A 21,937-nucleotide genomic window follows, 5' to 3' on the forward strand; every position below is an offset into this window, starting at 1 on the left:
CATTAATACCGTTATTTACGCTGTGAGATGGATCCGAAATTGGAATTCACTATTTGCTAAACGGTCGTTATATATATATATTAAGCACAAAACTGTGACAATGATATAAACCGGTTTATTAACACCGTTATTTCAGCGTCTCAGGATCCTCGTTGGACGGACTGCTTCTTCGATGTTGAACAGCGTCTCCGTCTCCATCTCCGAGGACGACGGCGATGTCGTGGGGAGGACGCGAGTTCGCCCTCGCCATAGGCGCAAGAAGACGTGGCCTGGAGGGCGGCGCGAGATCCTCCCTCGGGCGGCGAGGGCCGCGATTCGATGGTGGCCGGTGTTGTTGTTCATCCCAGTCATTATTCTTCTCTTCGAGATCTCGAGAGTGGGGAGGAAGCTTCCCGACGATGACCGACCCAATCTGAGCGCTTCCTCCAAGGAGGAGGAGTCGCCGCGGAACCTAAATCGACTCGATCGGATGACCAGAGTCGTTCACGGCGTTAGAGAGCGTATGCTATCTTGAAATCTCTTCTCTTTTCATGATAAAATTCGGAGCTTTGTATATCTTTCTTGGTTATCATTCCATTTGGGAAATTTTCTTGATGAAAAATTTGATCTCTTAATGAACCAGAAATTGACAAAAGCTCAATGCAATGTGGAAGAATCAACGAATAACATTTCTGGTTAGCATGTAGTTCATCCATTGAAATGCATGTTTCACTATAATCATTATGTTCTAATCCTTTAATGCATGTTTGGAAATCTTAGATTAGTGTTAGCTACGAGTTGTTTAGTATAAAAATGAGTCAAATTTAGATCTTTCACTAATATTCGTTCTCTTGATTTGGCAGCCTGCCTTAAAATCCTTAATGCAGAGCAGATAGAAAAATTAGAGTTTCCAGCATCTGCAGAAGCTGATTTCCCTGCCAAGAGTGTGCTATACAAAGTAGAGACTGGTGAACACCATGTTGAAGGCAATGGTACATTTCTGCCGAAAACAGAAACTACAAGGTTTAATTTGTTTACTGGATATCCAACACTTGGTGAAAGAGAACAAAGTTTCAAGGTCTTATTCTGCTCCTTTATCATTTTTCAGTGCTTAATTATACTTCCAGTAGCCATTCCCTGTTTTTTTGTATTATGTGAGAGGTTATTTGATTACATGTTAACGTATTAATGAACTATCAACTATCCATAAACTTAGGGCTACAACCAAGTTGAACCAAGTGGTGTTCTTCCTTCAATCTCTCAGCATGATTCAACTACAAAGGGATCTCTAGCTTGGATTTTCTAAATTTTACAGAGCTAAAACATTTGCTAGTTTTGCTTAGGTAGCTTAATGATTTATGCTTATTTAGGTATTTAAATGAGCTGAAAAAACTCAATTTATATTAGAATCTGGCAAACATAGTTTATAGCCTAAAATCTTTCTCATTTTTGATATCAAACACATTTAGAGTGTAGTTACTAAAAAGCATAAAATTTAAAAAATATTAATATTTGTTTAGGTCAACCCACAAATGTTTTGAACCTTCCAACGGAACGTTGGAGCAGGTATTCTATATGATCAAACTGGAGGAAATCAGCAAAGAGTGAGGCTGAGGTGAATGACTAATGTGGATTATTGAGGTGTGGAGTCTAGGTAGGAATTAAGAACTGAGTGGTCAAGTGGTCAACCAAGGTGAATTCCAATGGTGAAATTTCAGTCATGATGGAACCTCTCTCTCTCTCTCTCTCTCTCTATTGCCATCCTCCCTTACACTATTCCTTGGGTTTGTATTTACTGGCCTTGGAACTCATGTGGCCATATCGTTAGGTTTGTCACGCATCCTAGGTGTGACATCAACTGAATTGTCGCAGGGTTGATGTTATGTTGGCCCTGGTTTAGTGATATGGCGTGATGTCCCAAGGGCCTCCATGGTGATGCATGTTCTGTCAATGGGTCATCCGAGATGGCATGGGGCGGAAGTTGCTGCAAGGAGGCCACCGGGTCGAAACTCAGTGGCAACGGGGGAATAAATCCCCTATCCCTGTATCCCACCCGGTCCGTCCCATGTTAGCTCGAGTGCTGCGATTTACCTCCCTCATAATGACCGTGGGTCCAGTCGATGGAGGCCCTGGGGGTGAGGGTTTCGCCTTTTGCTGCAAGTGGTGTTTATGAATCTACCCGAACCATCTCTCCAAACCGTGTTGGCCTTTGAGGTCGTGAGCTGCAATCAATATTAAGTTGCAATTCAGTGTTGTTCCAATTAGTGATAAAATGATAGAAAAAAGGTTGAGGTGGTATGCATATCTTCAAAGATAATCAAAAGATTCTATATTTTATCAGAGCAAAACTAATATGGGATAGAGAGAGATCAAAGAAATTATTAGTGAAATTTAATTAAAAAATTGATTATTAGTAGTCTAACCTTGCATTGGACTTAATGAAGAGACAAGATTCATGGAATCAACCCCAAATAATTGGGACAAACATGATTTGATGATGGTAATAGTTATGAAACATTAACTTATCTTACAAGCTATATGGTAGCAAAAGGTGGAATCCGCTACACGGTCGGCCCCACACAGTCGGCCCCACGACCATGGAGGTAAATCGGGAAGTTGTAGTTAGCCAGTGCGGAGGAGAGCTTTTTTCCTCGACTTTGCCGAGATTTGAATCCTTGCCCTATGATAGCAACTCTACTCCGCACTAGCCAACTTAAGCTATAGCATAAGCATTTGATTGATCACAAGGTCACATCAAGCTTAAAATTAGCTCATTCATGAGTCTATATGCAAGCTTGTTGATAATCTCATAGTTAATGCTGCTCATGAGCTTGTAAGTGGCAAGTTTGTTAGCCTTTAGATAGGTTTATTTGTGACTTGCAAGAAAATCTGTCCTTATGAGTCATTTCACTAGTTCATGAGTGTGCATAATAAACACACAGTAATCCTTCTCACAATCTTATATCAGCAACATTATGTCTTATTCTATCTACTCATTTAGAAAGTGCCAACTAAGATAGCTTGCCTCTCTGGAACTCTATTAAACTTGAAATGAGAGCAGATAACCTGAGAAATATCTTTGGATGAGCAGTGGCTGTCTTATATGTTATATTTAATTTTGGCACATCCTCATTTCAGGTTAATGAAACTGCTGCTGTGCATTGTGGGTTTTACAGTGAAAGAGGAGGATTTAAAATTCCTGATGCTGACAAAGATTATCTGAAAACCTGCAAAGTGGCAGTTTCAACATGTGCATTTGGTGGAGGGGATGATCTGTACCAACCTATTGGAATGACATATGCATCACTAAATAAGGTTTGGGCTGCCAAGGTGTTTCTTACACAGAACAATTTTACATCATTCATGGAATCAATCATCAATCTACTTCACATGCAGGTTTGCTATGTGGCATTCTGGGATGAAGTTACTCTTTCATCCCAGAAAAAGAATGGGAAAGTAATTGGTGAAGACCAATTCATTGGGAAATGGCGCATTGTGGTTGTCAAGGATCTTCCTTTTTCAGATCAACGATTGAATGGGAAAATACCCAAGGTATTTCTAAGTCATCATAATTCATAGAGAATTCACTTTTCACCGGTCAGTTTAGGCAAATATTATTTTGTCTGAGAATTTACTGCATTTTCATGTGATTTATGGGATCTCTATGTTAATCACCCCTTGTTTGCTTCAGATGCTGAGCCATCAACTTTTCCCTAACTCAAGGTTTTCAATTTGCATGTCATTTGTGGAATTTGTATGTCAATCACCTCTTGTTTGTTTCAGATGTTGAGCCATCGACTTTTCCCTAACGCAAGGTTTTCAATTTGGGTCGACTCAAAGTCTCAGTTTCGAAGGGATCCAATTGGTGTACTTGAAGCTCTACTTTGGCGTACTAATTCTGTGCTTGCCATTTCTGAGCATGGAGCTCGGAGCAGCCTCTATGACGAAGCAAAGGCTGTTATTAAGAAACACAAAGCCACACCAGAAGAAGTCGAAATTCAACTACATCAGTATAGACAAGATGGTATTCCCGACGAGAAGAGGCTGAATGGAAAGAAAGGTCAGTATCTTAGTCTTAACTACAATTGAGGGCTGATCACTGATAGTATTATCACTTTGCAGCTCTAGCTGAAGCATCTGTGATAGTGAGGGAGCACACTCCATCGACAAATATTTTCATGTGTCTCTGGTTCAATGAGGTCGTTCGATTCACTTCAAGAGATCAACTGAGCTTCCCATATGTTCTCCGACGTCTAAAGATCCCTCGAGTAAATATGTTTCCTGTATGCACCAGAAAAGATCTCGTGAACAGTATGGGGCATACCCGCAAGGTGAAGCCTCTTGTAAAGCAAACCAGTTAACCCTTCGATGCTTAAATACTCACCAAACACACATCTAATTCGTTTTGGATTAACTTCTTCACTGATATTGAAGTGATGATTTGGGCAATCCAAATATAGTGATCATTAGTTCATTTGTTTTAGTGAATGATAGTAATCCCAGCAGTTCTTGAGTGATTAGTTCTGAGTTTGTTTATTCTTCCATTTTACCTGCCTAGTGATTCTGTGTAGGATTTGAAATCTACCTAGTGATGAGAATTTTGTAATATAGGTATTCAATAAATCCTTATTAATTTTTATACTTTTTGTAATGTATTTTAAAAATCATTTAATATTGTTGTTGCATATAGATAGTGTTTTCTCATATTTTTTTGTATGATGATTAAAAAAAGAGTCTGGTGCACGGAGCTTCCGTCATACATGGCTCCTAGGGTTAAAATTATTTCTGTAGTAAATATAATATTTTTAGATATTCCAAGTCTTGTATGCACTGTTAGAATAATATAGGTGTTGTTAGGTATAATCTACCATATCTCATATGTAATTCTATGTTTACTCGGAGAAAGCAGAGAGAGAATGAGAGCAACTTTGCGTCCCTAACCTTCTAATGATCATGGTTCGACCGCGATGCAAGGAAGATTCATCAATTTGTCAAAGTTTGTCTAGTATTAGTCTAAAAGTCTACAACTCTTGATAATAATCCGGCAATTAACAATTAATGAAGATAAGGATAATTAATCTTTTTTATTAATTTCGTCTTTCTCTTTCGTACTTGAGTGAATCTATCAAAATAAGTAGACACTTTTCTACTTTACAAGCCATTCACGGTAGCCAAAAAAAATCACAAAGCTTCGTAATAATAATATTATTCACTGTTTATAGTTTATAAAAAAGTCTCATAGATATTTGTTCTTTTTAACCCATGATTTTTTTTATATTTTTAATATGAAACTTTAATTTAATTTTTAATGATCCTCACATCAAATAAATTATCACTATCATTATTGATCCTGTCCGAGAGCGAGTAGACGGATGTTGGGTAGATGGCGCTCACGTTGATTGGATGTCGACCGAAGATGACGTGAACCTTCGATGAGCTGAGCCTGCAACCATAAGTCGGTAGTGCCGAATCAGGGAGGGGTTCCCCGACGATGATCCTCCGACGCTCAAGTCAATCAACGACAGTAGGTGAATGAAGAATGAATTAGAGAAGAAAGGAGCAGCGTAACTGTAGCTACAGTGATCAAAGCATACCTCCGATGAAACTTTGGGGCTTCTTATATATAGTTCTCAAGAGGCGCACGCACGCTTTCCGAGATATGCATGATTCCCAAAGCATACCTGGAAAGGTCGTGTCAGAAAAGCGTATTTGGCGTTATACCTTAACAGCCCGAGCATATCCCTGACATGACAGTGGAAGCTTCCACCGTACGATTCTGTGCTTGACCATGCCGCGCGATCATGCCGTCTATCGATGACACTCATCCCTAGGAAGATATTGTCAACTGCTCCCTTTGTTTGTTATTGACGAGCGGGAGAATCGCTCGGCCAGTCTGCTGTCTAGGCGATGCAACGGCCGAGCCAAGCGTCCGCTCGGCCAATGCTCTATTGGTTGGCTTCCCCCGGCTGGCGAGGGAGTCTTGTCTGCCGGGTCGATGCTACATCCATTGTTCGGCTGAACGGGATGCACGAACGGTCGCTCGGCCTTCATGCCTCCCTGGTTGAGCTTCATGAGCGTCGGAAGCTCGGTGTCTGACCGAGCTGTCGAAGTGTTAGACCGATTACTCTATCTGCTGAGCAGGAAGGTAGTTCGCCCGATCGGACGCCCGCCTAACATTGACCGCTTTGACCACCTGCAAGGCGGACCCTACCTTACCACCGGATCACGTGTCTCCCCCTCAAGTCTAGTCGAAGGAGGCTGCAAGTCCGACTGACTGAACAAGTAGTCTGGTGACCAATTGGTTGATCAGCCAATGAGCCGATTGGATCCCGATCGCCCCGTGTAGGATTGGTCTTTCTCGGCTGATCGGCGCTTTGAGCCTTTACACTTGGATTTTTCCTTATCACCTCCGAAGGGGTGTGAGCCGGGCGGTCAATGCTGGCACTGCCCAAATCTCCTCAGAATACGTGCAAATCACCTCCATTAAGGTCGAGCACATGCCCACACCCATTAAATGCTGCCTTGTGGGAGGATGCCACGTGTCACCGGTGCAGGCGCCGCACGTCCGAGGTGACAGCTGGTGATATGACGTTTGACTGTTCGAATTCAACGACCGGATATGCGCTCCAAGTCTCGTGCCCTAGATCGAAAGGCTCCGATCGGTCACGCCCATCTTTATAAATCCTTAGCATCACCATTTCTTCCCCTGCGTTCTCTTTCTTCTCTTCGACAGTTTGCTCTGACGATTTTGCTTGCTTCCAGCGTTCTGGCAACTCTCGGCTTCCTCCTTCAGCGGCCTTTCTCTTTGTAAGCCTTTCGACCTTTCCCAATCTCTCCATTTGTGTGTAGTTTCCATAGCTTTCCTGTTTCCCGTGTCCGCCTGGTTTTTCTCGATCATCTTCTCCATCAAACCTTCTTCCTTTTCATTTCCTGACAATGGCAAGCTCCTCGCAGCCGTTCGACCTCGCTCCCGGTCTTTAGTACACTACCATGGAGACTCGGTTCGACGCGAGCGATGCCGCGAATCTCATAAACGTCTACGACATCCCCTCTGACCATTAAATAATTTTAGCCTCCCCGTTCGATCGGCCCAATGACCTGTCGATCGGCACAGTTTGTTTCTTTCGAGATCAGTTCATGGTCGGTCTTCGATTTCCCATCCACCCCTTCATAACCGAGATCTGCAACTACTTCTGCGTCCCGCTCGCCCAGATCATCCCTAACTCCTTCTGCCTATTGTGCGGCGCAGTAGTGTTGTTCCGAGTGCACAACATTCCATTGACCTCTCAGGTCTTCCATTACTTTTATTACCCCAAACAGTCCAAGTTAGGCACTTACCTGTTACAATCTCGCATCGGCCTGGTCTTCTTCGACAAGATTCCCTCCTCCAACAAACACTGAAAGGAGTATTTCTTCTATTTGAGACTTCCCGAGCGGCCCTGCTTCCGGACCAAGTGGTAGGTCGAGCTCCCTACTCAACCTGATATGAAGAAATACAAGACCCGGCCGGATTACCTCCACGCTGCTAATATGTTGGCCGCCCTGAAGTTCGACATTCACAAGCTGTTGCCAGAGGGTGTGATGTACGTGTTTGGGCTAAGTCCGATCCTAAGAAGCTTCCGAGCAGCCTAGGTATGAAATTTCTCAATCCTCTTCCCTTAAGTCTAACTGATTCCTTTCTTCTTTTGCAGCCGACATCATGATGCGCGCTCGGGCAGCCAGGTAATGAAGGCCAAACAGGCTGAGATTGAAGCAGCCGCGGCCAAGGAGATGGAACGACTCAGCCTGACCCCTGTCGGCTCACAGGAGGGCACAGTCGGGGAAACAACAACTGCGGGCGACGAGACCGCCGAGCGGATGCCTAGCGCAGGAGGGGCGACCGACCCAGGATCGGTCCGAGAAGCACCACCCGTCATCCCTGCTGAGGGTTCAGGGTCCTTGGGCGATGAAGTATCGCTCTCCCACAAGAGACGCCGAATGGGCGCACCTTCCCATTCCGCCACCTCGATCGTCCAAGCCTCTACAGGGGGGCACCCCGTCTCTAGCTGCTCCTGTAACAGTGGAAGCCACTTCCTCCGAGTGGACTCCATCTTTGGTTGAGCTGTTAGAGCTGCTCGTCGTTCAGCCGATCACTTCCTTGCCGCCAGCTAGGCGGAAGGTGACACGGTCCGCTATTCTGCCGGTCCCTCTTGCTCAAGCTTCCAGCCCATTGGCCTCCCCTCAATCGGCACAGAGCGGGTGACAATCCATCACTGCTACGCTCCGCTTGCCGACAGAGGACCTTCTGGCACGGGGCGACCATCCCAGCTCTCCCCAGCATCAAGTTTACATTCGTGGTCAGCTCGCCCGCATCTGGGAGGAAGCAAGGGCACGAGCAGCAGTGAAGCCCCCTGGCGCATTGGTCGATAATCACCTAGAGATGTCCACCAGGGTTAGTATTTTCAACTATCAACTCCTGATTTACCTCCGATCGGCACTAATTCTTGCTTGTAATTCTGGGTGGAGAATATCGTCATGTGCTAGCGATTGGCTCGGGTGGAGGACGAGCTGAAGAAGCTCAAGATTTCCGGAGCTTCCTCCTCCCAAGGGCCTCCGGCCACCTGCCTGCAGGCCGACCTAAAATAGGCTCAACAACTTCTTGTGGAGGAGCAGCAGAAGTCGGCCGAACAGGCCAGTAGGATGGGCCAAATCAAGGCGCAATTGAAGACATACGATCATAAACTCGAGCTGGCTTCCAAAAGGAAACAATGATTCATCGCCGACCTGAAGCAAAAAAACCAGGATGCTTGGCAGTTGGCCGAGAAGCTGAAGAACACGGAGGGCCTGCTAACTACCGAGCGAGAGAGCCGCTCGGCTAAAGAGGCTGAACTTAAAGACCAAGTGAAGCGCCTCGAAGAGGAGCTGGAGGCCTCCCATGCTGCTCTGATTGCCTATCAGGAGGCCGAGTCAGGTCGCTTCACGGCCCTGAAGCAACAATACCTCCGCTCAGACCAATTCTTGGAGAAGGCGACCAACCAGATTGTCCACTCGTTCGACCTGGCCATCGACGCTACGCTCATCCAGCTTAAGGCGAACGACCATATTTCTGCAGCTCTGTCCAACAAGGACGTCAACCGCATCCAACTCCTCGAGTCCATTCCCGACGAAGCATTTGATTATATTGAGTGAGCGAGGGGCTTGTAGAGAGCATATTTTTTGTAAACTTTGAATGTACTCCTGATGTTCGGCAGTGTTTAACCTATCATCAATGAAATCTTTTTATGCTTTTTCCTCACATGCTATCTTTTTTGCTAGTACTTGGTTGTATAGTTCTGATCGGCTGTTACGACCATACTTTTACTATTGAAAGATTCGCTAGGATCGTACCTCCGGAGTTTATAGTCGCCGCTCGACTCTGAGTTTTAACGTCTCCGCTAGACGATCTTTTAAGGCAGGAGTTTAAGATCATCGTTCGACCGCCAATGGAGACATGGGTTTAATGTCGTCGCTCGACGATTTGGTGCAAATCGGGGTTTCAGGTCGCCGCTCGACCGTCGATGGAGTCATGGGTTTAACGTTGCCGCTCGACGATTTGGTGAAGACTGGGGTTTACGGTCGCCGCTCGACCGTCGATGGAGACATGGGTTTAACGTCGCCACTCGATGATTTAGTGAAGACTGGGGTTTAAGGTCGACGCTCGACCGTCGATGGAGACATGAGTTTAACGTCGTCGCTCGACAATTTGGTGAAAACTAGGGTTGAAGGTCGCCGCTCGACCGTCGATGGAGACATGGGTTTAACATCGCCGCTCGACAATTTGGTGAAGACCGAGGTTTAAGGTCACCGCTCGACAGTCGATGGAGACATAGGTTTAACGTCGCCGCTCGACAAGTATTTGGGTAACCTTTCATTTTTCATTTCAGTCCTGTGATAACTATCATTTTGTTATGATATTTTGATCCATATAGGCATACATTTTAATCTTCTCATATGTTAAAGTCATGTTTACACCATGTTTCATGAGTTAGAGCCATTTATGGACCTAATTGCAAATTATATCATATTTGTGGTATTTGATGCTAATATTTGGTTATATTCTTTGTAGGCATCAAGGGAATGGATCCGAGGTTGACCAAACCAGATTGAACACGAATCCAAGCTTAAATGAAGAGATCAAGCTCTGGAGTAATCTGGATCGTCCATTCAAGATTAAGAGAGATCTAAGCCATCCATTGAAGATTTGGTCCATCCGAGCTAGGAGAGAGTAGATCAGGTCCCTTGATGAAGATTTGAACCTTTGGATCAAATTTAGATCAAGATTCACCGTTGGATCAGAGGCAGAATAATCACAGCCGTCCATCACAGAACTGAGATTAGATTTAAAGGGATGAGAAGCTACAGTGTTGGCGTCAACTTCTACAGTGTGAGCGTGAAGAGCAATCACGAGGGGTGAGTCTCCGACGATCTTCTTCGACCCATTCCACCACCGGCGAGCTTGTGAGGTCAAGGGCATCCCTTCCTCCGGTCATCATCTACTCGTCATCAGCCGGCGATGCCACTTCAACCACCTAATCCAGATTTGATTTCCGTTTCCCCGCGATTCTGAGAAGAAGAAGAAACTGGGAAAGAGAGTAATCTGGAGGTTCGATTCCGATTTCTTCTCTTACCAGCCGGCGATTGTTTACCTTCAAGATCTGAATGCTCTAATCGGTTAGAAGTGTTTGCTTCTACTTCCATTGGTTTCTCTATTGCTGTGTATGATCTTTGTATTTCTTGTTCTTGCTGTGACACTGAATCGATCGTCTGAATTGATCGGTTCTTCACTGATTTGTGAGTGCTTGGGGGTTCCTCCAACTCACTTTGGTTCATCACTTTCCCCAATCTCCATTACTGGGTTGTGTTTTGCTCTATTTCTAGTTCAAGTTTATGATTTGTGCCGTTTAATTTTGTAGATTTACATTGCTTGAGTTAGCTGAATTCTTAGATCTGTTTCTTTCCTTTGATTCTGTTGTATGCTTGTTGAATTTCTGCGTCTAGATTTGAAGTGTTTGGTAAGTTGTTCTTGAATCGATTACATCTACTGTTCATCCGAATTCAAGTTCTTGTTTCAGTAATTGACTGAATCTGATTAGGTTTTGTTCTTGTTTAGTATTGTTGGTTTCTTATCTACTCAGTTGCATGAATCTAAATAGGTCTTCTATCATCTGACAAATGGTGGTTTGATCCATTGAATTGATCTTTTGTTCTTGTCTTGTTCTTATTTTACTCTTGTTTAGTTTCTAATTTGTTTAGATCTGTTAATGATGAAATTCATAGCATAATGTGACAATATGTTATGGGTTCATGATTAATAGATAGATAGATAGGATTTCTTCCATTGCGTTAGATTTAGTTTCATACTTGTCTTGCTATTTCATTCTTTAATCCAAGAAGTCAATAAAACCCAAAAACTCCAAGAGAAATAACAATTCAATCCTAAAAATATTAAGCATTGGCTACATTCGTTGGGAGACGACCCGAGTTATCTCTATGCTACATTAGTGTAGAATGGATTCGGACACTTAATTCTTTTGATACCCATTTCACGACAAAATCGGGTTTATCAAAATTGGCGTCGTTGCCGGGGAATGTAGCGGTGTTTGATACCTTAGGATTGTTTCTTTTCCTTTTTACATAAAAATGTGAAAAAAATTTTGTTTCAATTGCTTTCATGTTCATATATCCATGTGTTTGATCTTATATGCTCCTGTATCTTCTGATCTTATCTGCTAGTGTTTCAGTATAAGAACAGGAATTTCTTTGGCCATGGATCCATATTGTCAGTACTATCAGCCTCAGACTTGGTTCTATCAATCTGAACATCAGTACTATCCACCTGTGGATTATGCAAGTTTCAGGTACGAGGTTGCACAAGGACAAGTTGATGAGTCATATCCAGCATATCAAAGCCCACAGGGAGTTCAAAATGATTATATAGCTATGCGGAAAAAGATTCGTGGTATTCAACAATTCGAGGAGGAGACATTGCATGAATATTGGAAAAGATTCAAGGAACTTTGCTCCAGTTGTCCTCAACATCAAATCAGTGATCAGTTGCTTGTCCTACATTTTTATGATGGGCTTTCACCGTTTGATTTGTACATGGTGGATAAAGCTAGTGGGGGGCCCTTGATTGACAAAACACCTGATGAAGCTATGAAACTTTTGGAAACCATGGCAGCCAACCCTCAGCAATTTAGAAATGGACAACCAGTTACCATAAGAGTTGATGAGATTATTCCTACGGATGTAGAGGTGCCTGAGCAGAGGAATTGTAGTGTTTTTGACAGACCTGATCTTGATTTTATTACTTCACAGGACTCCTCTAATATTTCTTGTTATGATTCTGTAGTTGTAACAATTTCTAGCTCTACTGATATTGTTGTTGCAGATGTCGTTGATGATGCAGGTACTGATGTGGATGATGATGTATGTGTAGGGGATTGCACAATGGAAGCAATACCCCAAGAATCACCTGAACCAGATGTTGATGATGAGAGTGTAGGGACTTATGCTGTGGAAGCAGAGCCCCAAGAATCACTTCCCTTAGATACACCACCTAAACCAGAGTCTGAGCTATTATCTGATGATGAGGAGGTCACAGTTACCATTTTAGAACCTCCAGGTACCTTCCAACATGACAGGGTTAGTATTTCTTGTAATTCATTAGAAGATTTTATAAAGGTACCATTAATTGACTTTGTTGGATGTGATGCATTTCTTGACACATGCTTTAAAGGGACTAATATTGTTACATCTTTTTCTTACCTTATATGCTTGCGAGGGATGTCTACCTTCCATCTTTATAGGCTACCGGAGTGGATGCTTAAATTGAACCGTCTTCAACCGCCGGGACAAATTTTCAAGGAGCATATGGTGGGAGGAGAGGTTTTGACCTCAATACACAATATTCCACTTCCAAAGTGGATTTTACACCTTAACCGACTCCAACCACCAGGAAAGACCATTCCAATACCGGCATGGATCCTACTTCTAAATCGTTTTCAACCGCCGGGAATAAAGGGGAGTTCGTTCCTTACTTCTCTTTTTGCTTTATATTTTTCATTGGTTTCATACTTTACAGTTGCATTTTGCTTCTATATTTTGCATTTCTTTTTAGTACATAGCATTTTATTTTGAATAAAATTCTCCATGAAATTGTTCTAGTAATACTTTTAAGATGGTAAAAGTTTTTTAAGTTTGACCATCAATTTTTAGGTCAATGGACATGATTGAATACTTTACTTACATGATATTGGTTAGTGTGGTGGTGGATTCCAACTTGCTTAATTGAGTAGATTGCAATAAAATACCTAGAGAGGACCACTTTAAGCCTACACTCTATTATTTTCTTTGTGTGACATGCACTCATAGCAATTGAACTCTAGAACTTGCTTTGCTTCTTTTTAAAGTCACAATAGCATATGTATCCATGAAAAGAAAGGATATTTGTCATTTTTATTCCATCATATTTTCCATTTCTTTCTCCATAATTTTCTTGAAACATCATCCTCTAGCATTTTAACCTTTGATCATCTTTGCTTGATATGTTTCTGTTGAGAATGTTGGTTGAATTCTTGATGAGTTAGATTGTGCAAGATGACCAAGTTTTAAGCGTGGGGGAGATGTATAGAGCTTTTGAATGTTTGGATCTATTTGTTAATGTTGAGATTCAACTTTAAGCCAAAGATGAAGTCTTTGGGAAGATATAATGGAGTTAAGTGCTTAAGGGTTTTCTGGAAGCAAGGGCAGCACTTGAAACTTTAAACAGTGAGGTGATGATGTTGGAAACAGAATTCAGTTTGCATGTGTATCAAGTTGTGAAATTCTTTCATTATTAGTCTTCTAAACCTTTGGGAATGAATGGTGACAAATTGATACAAAGTCCACAAGTGGAGAATGAAAATGCTGAGATCTCCTCCTCATTACTGAAATCTGAACTTGACAACCATTCTGATTTCCATATTTTGGAAGTTGGGCTTTGCTGATAATACCAATACTGAATTTTGTCAATAGAGCTAGTAGACTATAATTTGTTGTTGATTGTTTATGCATTTTTGAGTAGCTTGATATGGAAATGGCAAGATTTGCATGCTACATTTTGCTGAGTTATGAACCTTGAAGTTCTACTGTGAGCTTATATGAAGGTCAGTGCTAACTAAAAACTTTCCAAGTTGATATTGTGATTTCTGCACATTATGGATATGCAAGTTGCTGAATTTCTGATTTTCAAATTGCTGTAATATCTGAGCTTTTGCTGGAATTGAAGGTCTAGCATTAGTTCTGATTTTGTACTGATAATGCAGAAGTTGCACTTCAGAATCTGTATGACACAGCAAGGATTGATTTTCTGAAACTTTTATGTTTCATTGAAATGCTGTTTATTCAGATCAGGTTCTGGAATTTTTGGTTTAATAACTTAGTTGGATTTGACAGCTATTGCATTAAGGAAATCTGTTTGCCAAAGACTTACTCGGATTTCTGTTATTCTAATCGAAATGCTCAGCAAGTCACCTGGAATTGAAAGAATATACTGGAAACTGCAGTGCAGAAATCAAAAGTTGTTAATATGGATCCTTGAGACTATTCCTTCATGATATTTAGCTGAATCTGATGTTTTATTGTGCATCTAAATTGGTGATATTACAGAACTTAGAGATGAAGCAATAAAAAAATCAGAAACAGAGAAGGAACAGGTTGAGAATTTTCTACAAACAGAGGTAAGAAAACTGAAGGAATAAAGCTGTATGTAGACTAATTTCAACTAATTTTCAAAATTGTTGCATTGCAAATGATGTTCTCTCTTAAGTATACTATTTGTTGATGCCAAAACAAGAACTTAAGCAGAGCAGTGCAGAGCTATCAGCAAGTCTGCAATGAGTAGGAGCAGTAAGTCCTCAAGGTCTTGTTTATTGCCAAGCTTACTTGCTGATTTTGGTGTGGCACAGTAGCTTTGTTATGCTAATCATTTTGATCAGTATGCTCAATTCTAAATGCTGATTATGACTAGTAGTGAACAAATTGAGGAGCTGAGTTTTTAAACAGGAATGCAATGGTGTCTTAGCTAATATTTATAATCTATTTTCTGATTAGAAGCAAGGTTAATTCAATCCTGACTAAGTGAAGTGCTTCTGCTGTTAGTTCTCAACTTAAGACTTCAAAGTCAGGAACTCAAAGAAATCCTAGCTGGATTCATGAAATCTTAAGTTGCAATTTGGAAATAATTTGGAAATGGATTCTGTGATGATCTTTTGTAGAGTTATGGAAGTGTTCTGATCTTGTTTTTACAAGACATTGCTGGACTCTGCCAGAAGCTAAATCTGTGCTGGATATAAAGTTGATGTTTTACAATTGTTTTAAAATGCTACTTATGGAAATAATTTTGAGAAAGCTTCCAACAGAATTGAAATAATTTTGTAAACGGGACAGCTGGTTCAGTTGTTGCTGCTGGATTACATTTGATTTGTTGAAGCTTTGGTAGATCATGAGAATTCCAGACTTGAGCACCATAATCTGATACTGAATTATGGAATTAGTGTGGCTGCTGAGATATTGAATGAATGACAGCTCTTGACAATATGACAAATTTCTATTGAAGCTCAATTTCTGCATAATTCAAAGCCTACAATTTCCTAGCTGTGATTCTGAAAATGTTGTACTCTGGATTTATGGAAATTTGATGTTGGAACCCTGTTTATTGCTGCATCTGATTGCTGAATTGTAGCAGGTTACAGGATTCCAAATTTATTTACAGATTATAGCAGAAAACATTTCTTTGTAATGTGCCACGTGATACCTTAGTTCCATATAGGAAATTGATAGCTGCAAAGTTATGAGAAGGAATTGGATGTTAGCTGTCTTCCTTGATTTGAATTGTTGAATTGTTGGAAGTGTGCAGTCCTTTGCAGTATAAATATTCAACAGAATGATTATCATTGTTGTGGAAGCAATGAGGAATTGAATCCGGATTCCATTTACTGAAATAGCAGCACTTTACCAATTGTTGATCTGAAACAGAGAACAAATTCTGCAGCTAAAAAGGAGTTAAACAGTGGTTAAAAGGTGTTAAGTAATTGGATGGCATGAGTGTTTAATTGTCCGAGATGGCCAAGTTTAAGTGTGGGGAGGGGATTCTTATTGATTAATTATTGTGAGATTGTTTTTAGTTTCAAGTGATGGAACAAGTGAAAAAAAAACAGTGAAAGAAAGAAGAAAAAAAATTGAGAAATGGCACATCAAGAATGTATCAAAGGTGAAGATAGAGTATCAAGAATTTTGGTTTTCCATCAAATTGAAGAGGAGGTTAGCTTGATACTCTGATGTGGTAATGACAAATGGTATTCATCTCTTTTTACATCAAAATGGTCAACTCATCAAGTATATTCCTCCAATACTTTTATCTTCTCATTTTCGTCATTAAATACTTTTCTTTTGCCATTTTCATTCACTTTCATTATTCTTTTTGCTTCCATTTAAATTCTTGATGATAAAATCCTTTTGATTCATATATGCTATGTTTTATAGTGGTGGAGAATTAGAAAATAAGTAAGCTTATGGTAGTGAAATGTTGTGAGTTGCATTGAGTTGAACTCCACTAATATGCATGTTTGAGTGTGAGGGCTAGAATAGGTGAATACCTTGAGAGATTGCAATTTGCTTAATTTTTCAATTGGATTGAAACTACCATACTTACTGATTATTGTTTGGGTTGAATTCATGATTGTTTGTGAACTTTAGATGGTTTTAGTTAAATTTCTTTTATTATCTTCTAGGTATTCCTAGGGAATTATTGTGGAGATGGTTTTTAGTGTTCCTTTGTTTTGTTTGCTTGCACGGGACGTGCAAGAATAAGTGTGGGGGAATTTGATAACTATCATTTTGTTATGACATTTTGATCCATATAGGCATACATTTTAATCTTCTCATATGTTAAAGTCATGTTTACACCATGTTTCATGAGTTAGAGCCATTTATGGACCTAATTGCAAATTATATCATATTTGTGGTATTTGATGCTAATATTTGGTTATATTCTTTGTAGGCATCAAGGGAATGGATCCGAGGTTGACCAAACCAGATTGAACACGAATCCAAGCTTAAATGAAGAGATCAAGCTCTGGAGTAATCTGGATCGTCCATTCAAGATTAAGAGAGATCTAAGCCATCCATTGAAGATTTGGTCCATCCGAGCTAGGAGAGAGTAGATCAGGTCCCTTGATGAAGATTTGAACCTTTGGATCAAGTTTAGATCAAGATTCACCGTTGGATCAGAGGCAGAATAATCACAGCCGTCCATCACAGAACTGAGATTAGATTTAAAGGGATGAGAAGCTACAGTGTTGGCGTCAACTTCTACAGTGTGAGCGTGAAGAGCAATCGCGAGGGGTGAGTCTCCGACGATCTTCTTCGACCCATTCCACCACCGGCGAGCTTGTGAGGTCAAGGGCATCCCTTCCTCCGGTCATCATCTACTCGTCATCAGCCGGCGATGCCACTTCAACCACCTGATCCAGATTTGATTTCCGTTTCCCCGCGATTCTGAGAAGAAGAAGAAACTGGGAAAGAGAGTAATCTGGAGGTTCGATTCCGATTTCTTCTCTTACCAGCCGGCGATTGTTTACCTTCAAGATCTGAATGCTCTAATCGGTTAGAAGTGTTTGCTTCTACTTCCATTGGTTTCTCCATTGCTGTGTATGATCTTTGTATTTCTTGTTCTTGCTGTGACACTGAATCGATCGTCTGAATTGATCGGTTCTTCACTGATTTGTGAGTGCTTGGGGGTTCCTCCAACTCACTTTGGTTCATCACTTTCCCCAATCTCCATTACTGAGTTGTGTTTTGCTCTATTTCTAGTTCAAGTTTATGATTTGTGCCGTTTAATTTTGTAGATTTACATTGCTTGAGTTAGCTGAATTCTTAGATCTGTTTCTTTCCTTTGATTCTGTTGTATGCTTGTTGAATTTCTGCGTCTAGATTTGAAGTGTTTGGTAAGTTGTTCTTGAATCGATTACATCTACTGTTCATCTGAATTCAAGTTCTTGTTTCAGTAATTGACTGAATCTGATTAGGTTTTGTTCTTGTTTAGTATTGTTGGTTTCTTATCTGCTCAGTTGCATGAATCTAAATAGATCTTCTATCATCTGACAAATGGTGGTTTGATCCATTGAATTGATCTTTTGTTCTTGTCTTGTTCTTATTTTACTCTTGTTTAGTTTCTAATTTGTTTAGATCTGTTAATGATGAAATTCATAGCATAATGTGACAATATGTTGTGGGTTCATGATTAATAGATAGATAGATAGGATTTCTTCCATTGCGTTAGATTTAGTTTCATACTTGTCTTGTTATTTCATTCTTTAATCCAAGAAGTCAATAAAACCCAAGAACTCCAAGAGAAATAACAATTCAATCCTAAAAATATTAAGCATTGGCTACATTCGTTGGGAGACGACCCGAGTTATCTCTATGCTACATTAGTGTAGAATGGATTCGGACACTTAATTCTTTTGATACCCATTTCACGACAAAATCGGGTTTATCATCCTGCAATCAAAGGGCACAAGAAAAACGGAAGGTACACTTCAATTACATTGGCGCACCTTTCATCCAACTCGGTACGACTGGAGGTGGTTCGCGCTCCAAGGACGTTCTAGTTGTCGCCCGTCTTTATCTTCTAGGTAGTAGGCACCCGAGTGAAGCTTCTCCACTACTTTGAATGGTTCGGCCCACGGAACTTCTAGTTTAGTGACATCGGCGACCGACTTCACCTTTTTCCACACAAGGTCGTCGACCTGGAACGACCTCCAGATCACTCGTCGATTGTAGCTCTGCCTCATCCTTTTCCTATAAGCTGTCAGCCGAACGACTACTTTGTTACACGTCTCATCCACGAAGTCCAACTCCAGAAACCGCCGCTCGACATTGTCTTCGCCATAGTGCTGTATTCGATTGGCCTCGACTCCCACCTTGACCGGGACGAACGCCTCACTGCCGTATACGAGGTGGAACGGGGTTACACCCGTGCCTTCCTTAGGGGTCGTTCGGATTGGCCATAACACACCGAGGAGCTCGTCCACCCAGCTCCCTCCGATGTGGTCGAGTCAAACTCGCAAAATCCACATGATCTCCCAATTGGTGACTTCATCTTGTCCGTTGCTCTGAGGGTACGCTACGGAGGTGAAGGGCTGCTGGATGTCATACTCCTCACACCACTCTTTGAGTTCTCGTCCGGTGAACTGCCTACCATTGTCTGAGACGAGTTGATGCGGAATACCGAACTGATAGATGATATGTTGCCAGATGAACTTTTGGACCATCTGCTCGGTTATTTTGGGCAGCGGCTCGGCTTTGACCCACTTGGAGAAATAGTCCACCACGACGAGCAAGAACTTTCACTGCCCGGCCGCTATGGGGAAGTGTCCCATAATATCCATGCCTCATTGGTCGAATGGGCACGACACAGTGGAGGCCTTCATCTCTTCGGTCGGCCAGTGGGAAAGGTGGTGATACTTCTGGCAAGATAGACAGTTGGCTACTGTTCGAGCGGCATCTTTCTGTAAAGTACTCGGCCAGTAAGATCTTTCTTGCTAGCGATCGACCGCCCGGATGCCCTCCACAGGAGTCTTGGTGTACTTCTTGCAGTATATAGTCGGCATCCTCTGATTCGACGCATTTAAACAATGACCAGCAGAAGACCTTCTTGTAGAGCTGGTCCCCGACTAAGGTGAAGCGACCGACCCTTCTTCTCAATAAGCGAGCTTCCTCCCGATCGGAAGGCGAAGCTCCCGATCGCAGAAACTCTATTATGGTCGTTCTCTAATCGCTGGGGAAAGTGAGCCCTCCATCTGATCGACGTGCGTCACCAAGGATACTTGCTCAATCAGTTGAGTAATGACAATCGACGAGAGTGAGCTTGCCAATTTGGCCAGCTCGTCTGTCGCTTGGTTCTCCACTCGGGAGATCTTCTGGATGATTACCTCCTGAAAGTTTGCCTTCAGCTTTTCGAAAGCTTTGGCGTACAACTTGAGTCGCGTGTTACTGATCTCGAATGCTCCAACCAGCTGCTGAGCGGCTAATTGAGAATCAGAGTGGATAAGAACTCTGCCGATGCCAACGTGTCGAGCGGCTTGTAAGTCGGCTATAAGAGCCTCGTACTCAGCTTCGTTGTTAGTTGCTCGGTATTCTAGCCGAACGAACAACTGCACCCGCTCTTCTTGTGGGGAGATAAGTAGTATGTCGATCCCACTACCCTGCCGAGTGGACGACCCATCCACATATATTTTTCATACTGAGTCGGGCTCAGGGGTTTGCACCTCCGTGATAAAATCGGCTAAGGCCTGCGCTTTGATGGTCGTTCGGGGATGATATTGGATATCAAACTCGCTGAGTTCCGTTGTCCATTTGATCAGTCGATCGGATGCCTCTGGGTTAAGCAGGACTCTTCCTAGAGGGTTGTTGGTCATCACCACGATAATGTGAGCGAGGAAATAAGGGAGAAGCCTCCGAGCGGTGAGTACCAAGGCAAATGCGAGCTTCTCAAGACCGGTACAGCGAGATTCAGTATCCTTTAATATATGACTCAAGAAGTGCACTGGTTGTTCTTCACCGTTCTGCCAAACCAGCGCTGAGCTGACAGCGTGCTCGGTCGAAGACAGATAGATCCGAAGCGGTTCACCGGCAATAGGCTTAGCTAGTATAGGTAGTGAGTTCAAATATACTTTAACTTTCTCAAAGGCCCGGTCACACTCCTTGTCCCACTGAAACTTGGTGGATTGGCGCAGAATTTTGAAGAAGGGAAGACTCCGGTCGGATGACTTGGAGATGAATCGTGACAATGTTGTTATCCGGCCGATAAGGTGTTGCGCTTCCTTCAATTTTCTTGGTGGTGGCATATCTTGGAGTGTTTTTACCTTACTGGGATTTGCCTTAATGCCCCGATCGGTGACGATATACCCCAGGAAGCACTCGCCTTTACCGCCGAACAAATACTTCTGAGGATTTAGCTTTATTTCGTACGTCCGAAGGGTTTGGCAAATCTCCTTGATGTCTGCATAGAGATCGACGGCTCGGAGGGATTTAATTAATATGTCGTCGACATATACCTCCATGTTGTGGCCGATCTACCGCCGGAAGACTTTGTTCATCAGCCGCTAGTAGGTGACTCCTGCATTCTTCAAGCCGAACGACATTACGTTGTAGCAGTACGTACCGTCGGCGGTGATGAAGCTAAGCTGACTTTCTCTTGGTCTTCACGGGCGAGCGACACTTGATGATACCCCTGATATGCGTCCAACATGCATATCAGCTCGCACCCGGCCATGGAGTCTACCATCTGATCGATCATAGGCAAGGGATAGAAGTCCTTCGGGCATGCTTTGTTAAGATCCCAAAAGTCGATACAGACCCTCCACTTGTTGCCCGGCTTGGAGACCAGCACTACATTGGCGAGCCAGCTCGGAAACTGAACCTCACGTATATGGCCGGCCTCTAGCAGTCTCTCAATCTTCGCCCAGATTATCAGGTTCTGTTCAGCGCTGAAGTCTCTCATCCTTTACTTCACCGGCCGAGCATTTGGTCGGACGTGAAGCTCATATCGCACGACGCTCGGGGAAATGCCGGGCAGCTCATGCGTGGACCATGCAAAGACATCATGATTCTATTGAAGGCATCTGATCAGCTCGGCCATCTATCCGGCCTCCAAGTCAGACGCTATGAAAGTTGTCACCTCTACTCGGCTCGGATGTATCTGTACTTTCTCCTTTTCTTCATAAATTAAAGTAGGGGGATTCTCGGTTATGGTGTTTACCTCCATCCGAGGTGTCTTCCGAGCGATCTTTGCCTCGGTCTTGACCATCTCGACATAGCACCTCCGAGCAGCCAGCTGATCCCCCTTTACTTCTCCAACTCGATCTTCTACCGGGAACTTAATCTTCTGGCAGAA

General features: G+C 42.5%; 1 protein-coding gene across 2 annotated transcripts; it reads left to right on the plus strand.

The window, feature by feature from the left end:
* Nucleotides 1–128: 128 nt before the first annotated feature.
* Nucleotides 129–17,877, plus strand: LOC122027800 (probable hexosyltransferase MUCI70). Of its 2 annotated transcripts, XR_006124525.1 has the most exons (8): nucleotides 129–500; nucleotides 843–1,057; nucleotides 3,118–3,294; nucleotides 3,376–3,531; nucleotides 3,763–4,039; nucleotides 4,102–4,310; nucleotides 10,064–16,334; nucleotides 17,039–17,877. XR_006124525.1 is itself a non-coding variant. In XM_042586813.1 (6 exons), the coding sequence occupies exons 1-6, from the start codon at nucleotides 173–175 to the stop codon at nucleotides 4,338–4,340; spliced, it is 1,392 nt and encodes a 463-aa protein (XP_042442747.1). In that variant the 5' UTR covers nucleotides 129–172; the 3' UTR covers nucleotides 4,341–4,668. The 2 variants fall into 2 exon arrangements, 1 of the variants encoding a protein (XP_042442747.1); XM_042586813.1 differs by lacking the exons at nucleotides 10,064–16,334; nucleotides 17,039–17,877 and having other exon boundaries at nucleotides 4,102–4,668.
* Nucleotides 17,878–21,937: the final 4,060 nt, after the last annotated feature.

Source organism: Zingiber officinale, chromosome 1A, assembly GCF_018446385.1.
Source record: "Zingiber officinale cultivar Zhangliang chromosome 1A, Zo_v1.1, whole genome shotgun sequence".
In the NCBI taxonomy this organism is placed as follows: Eukaryota; Viridiplantae; Streptophyta; class Magnoliopsida; order Zingiberales; family Zingiberaceae; genus Zingiber; species Zingiber officinale.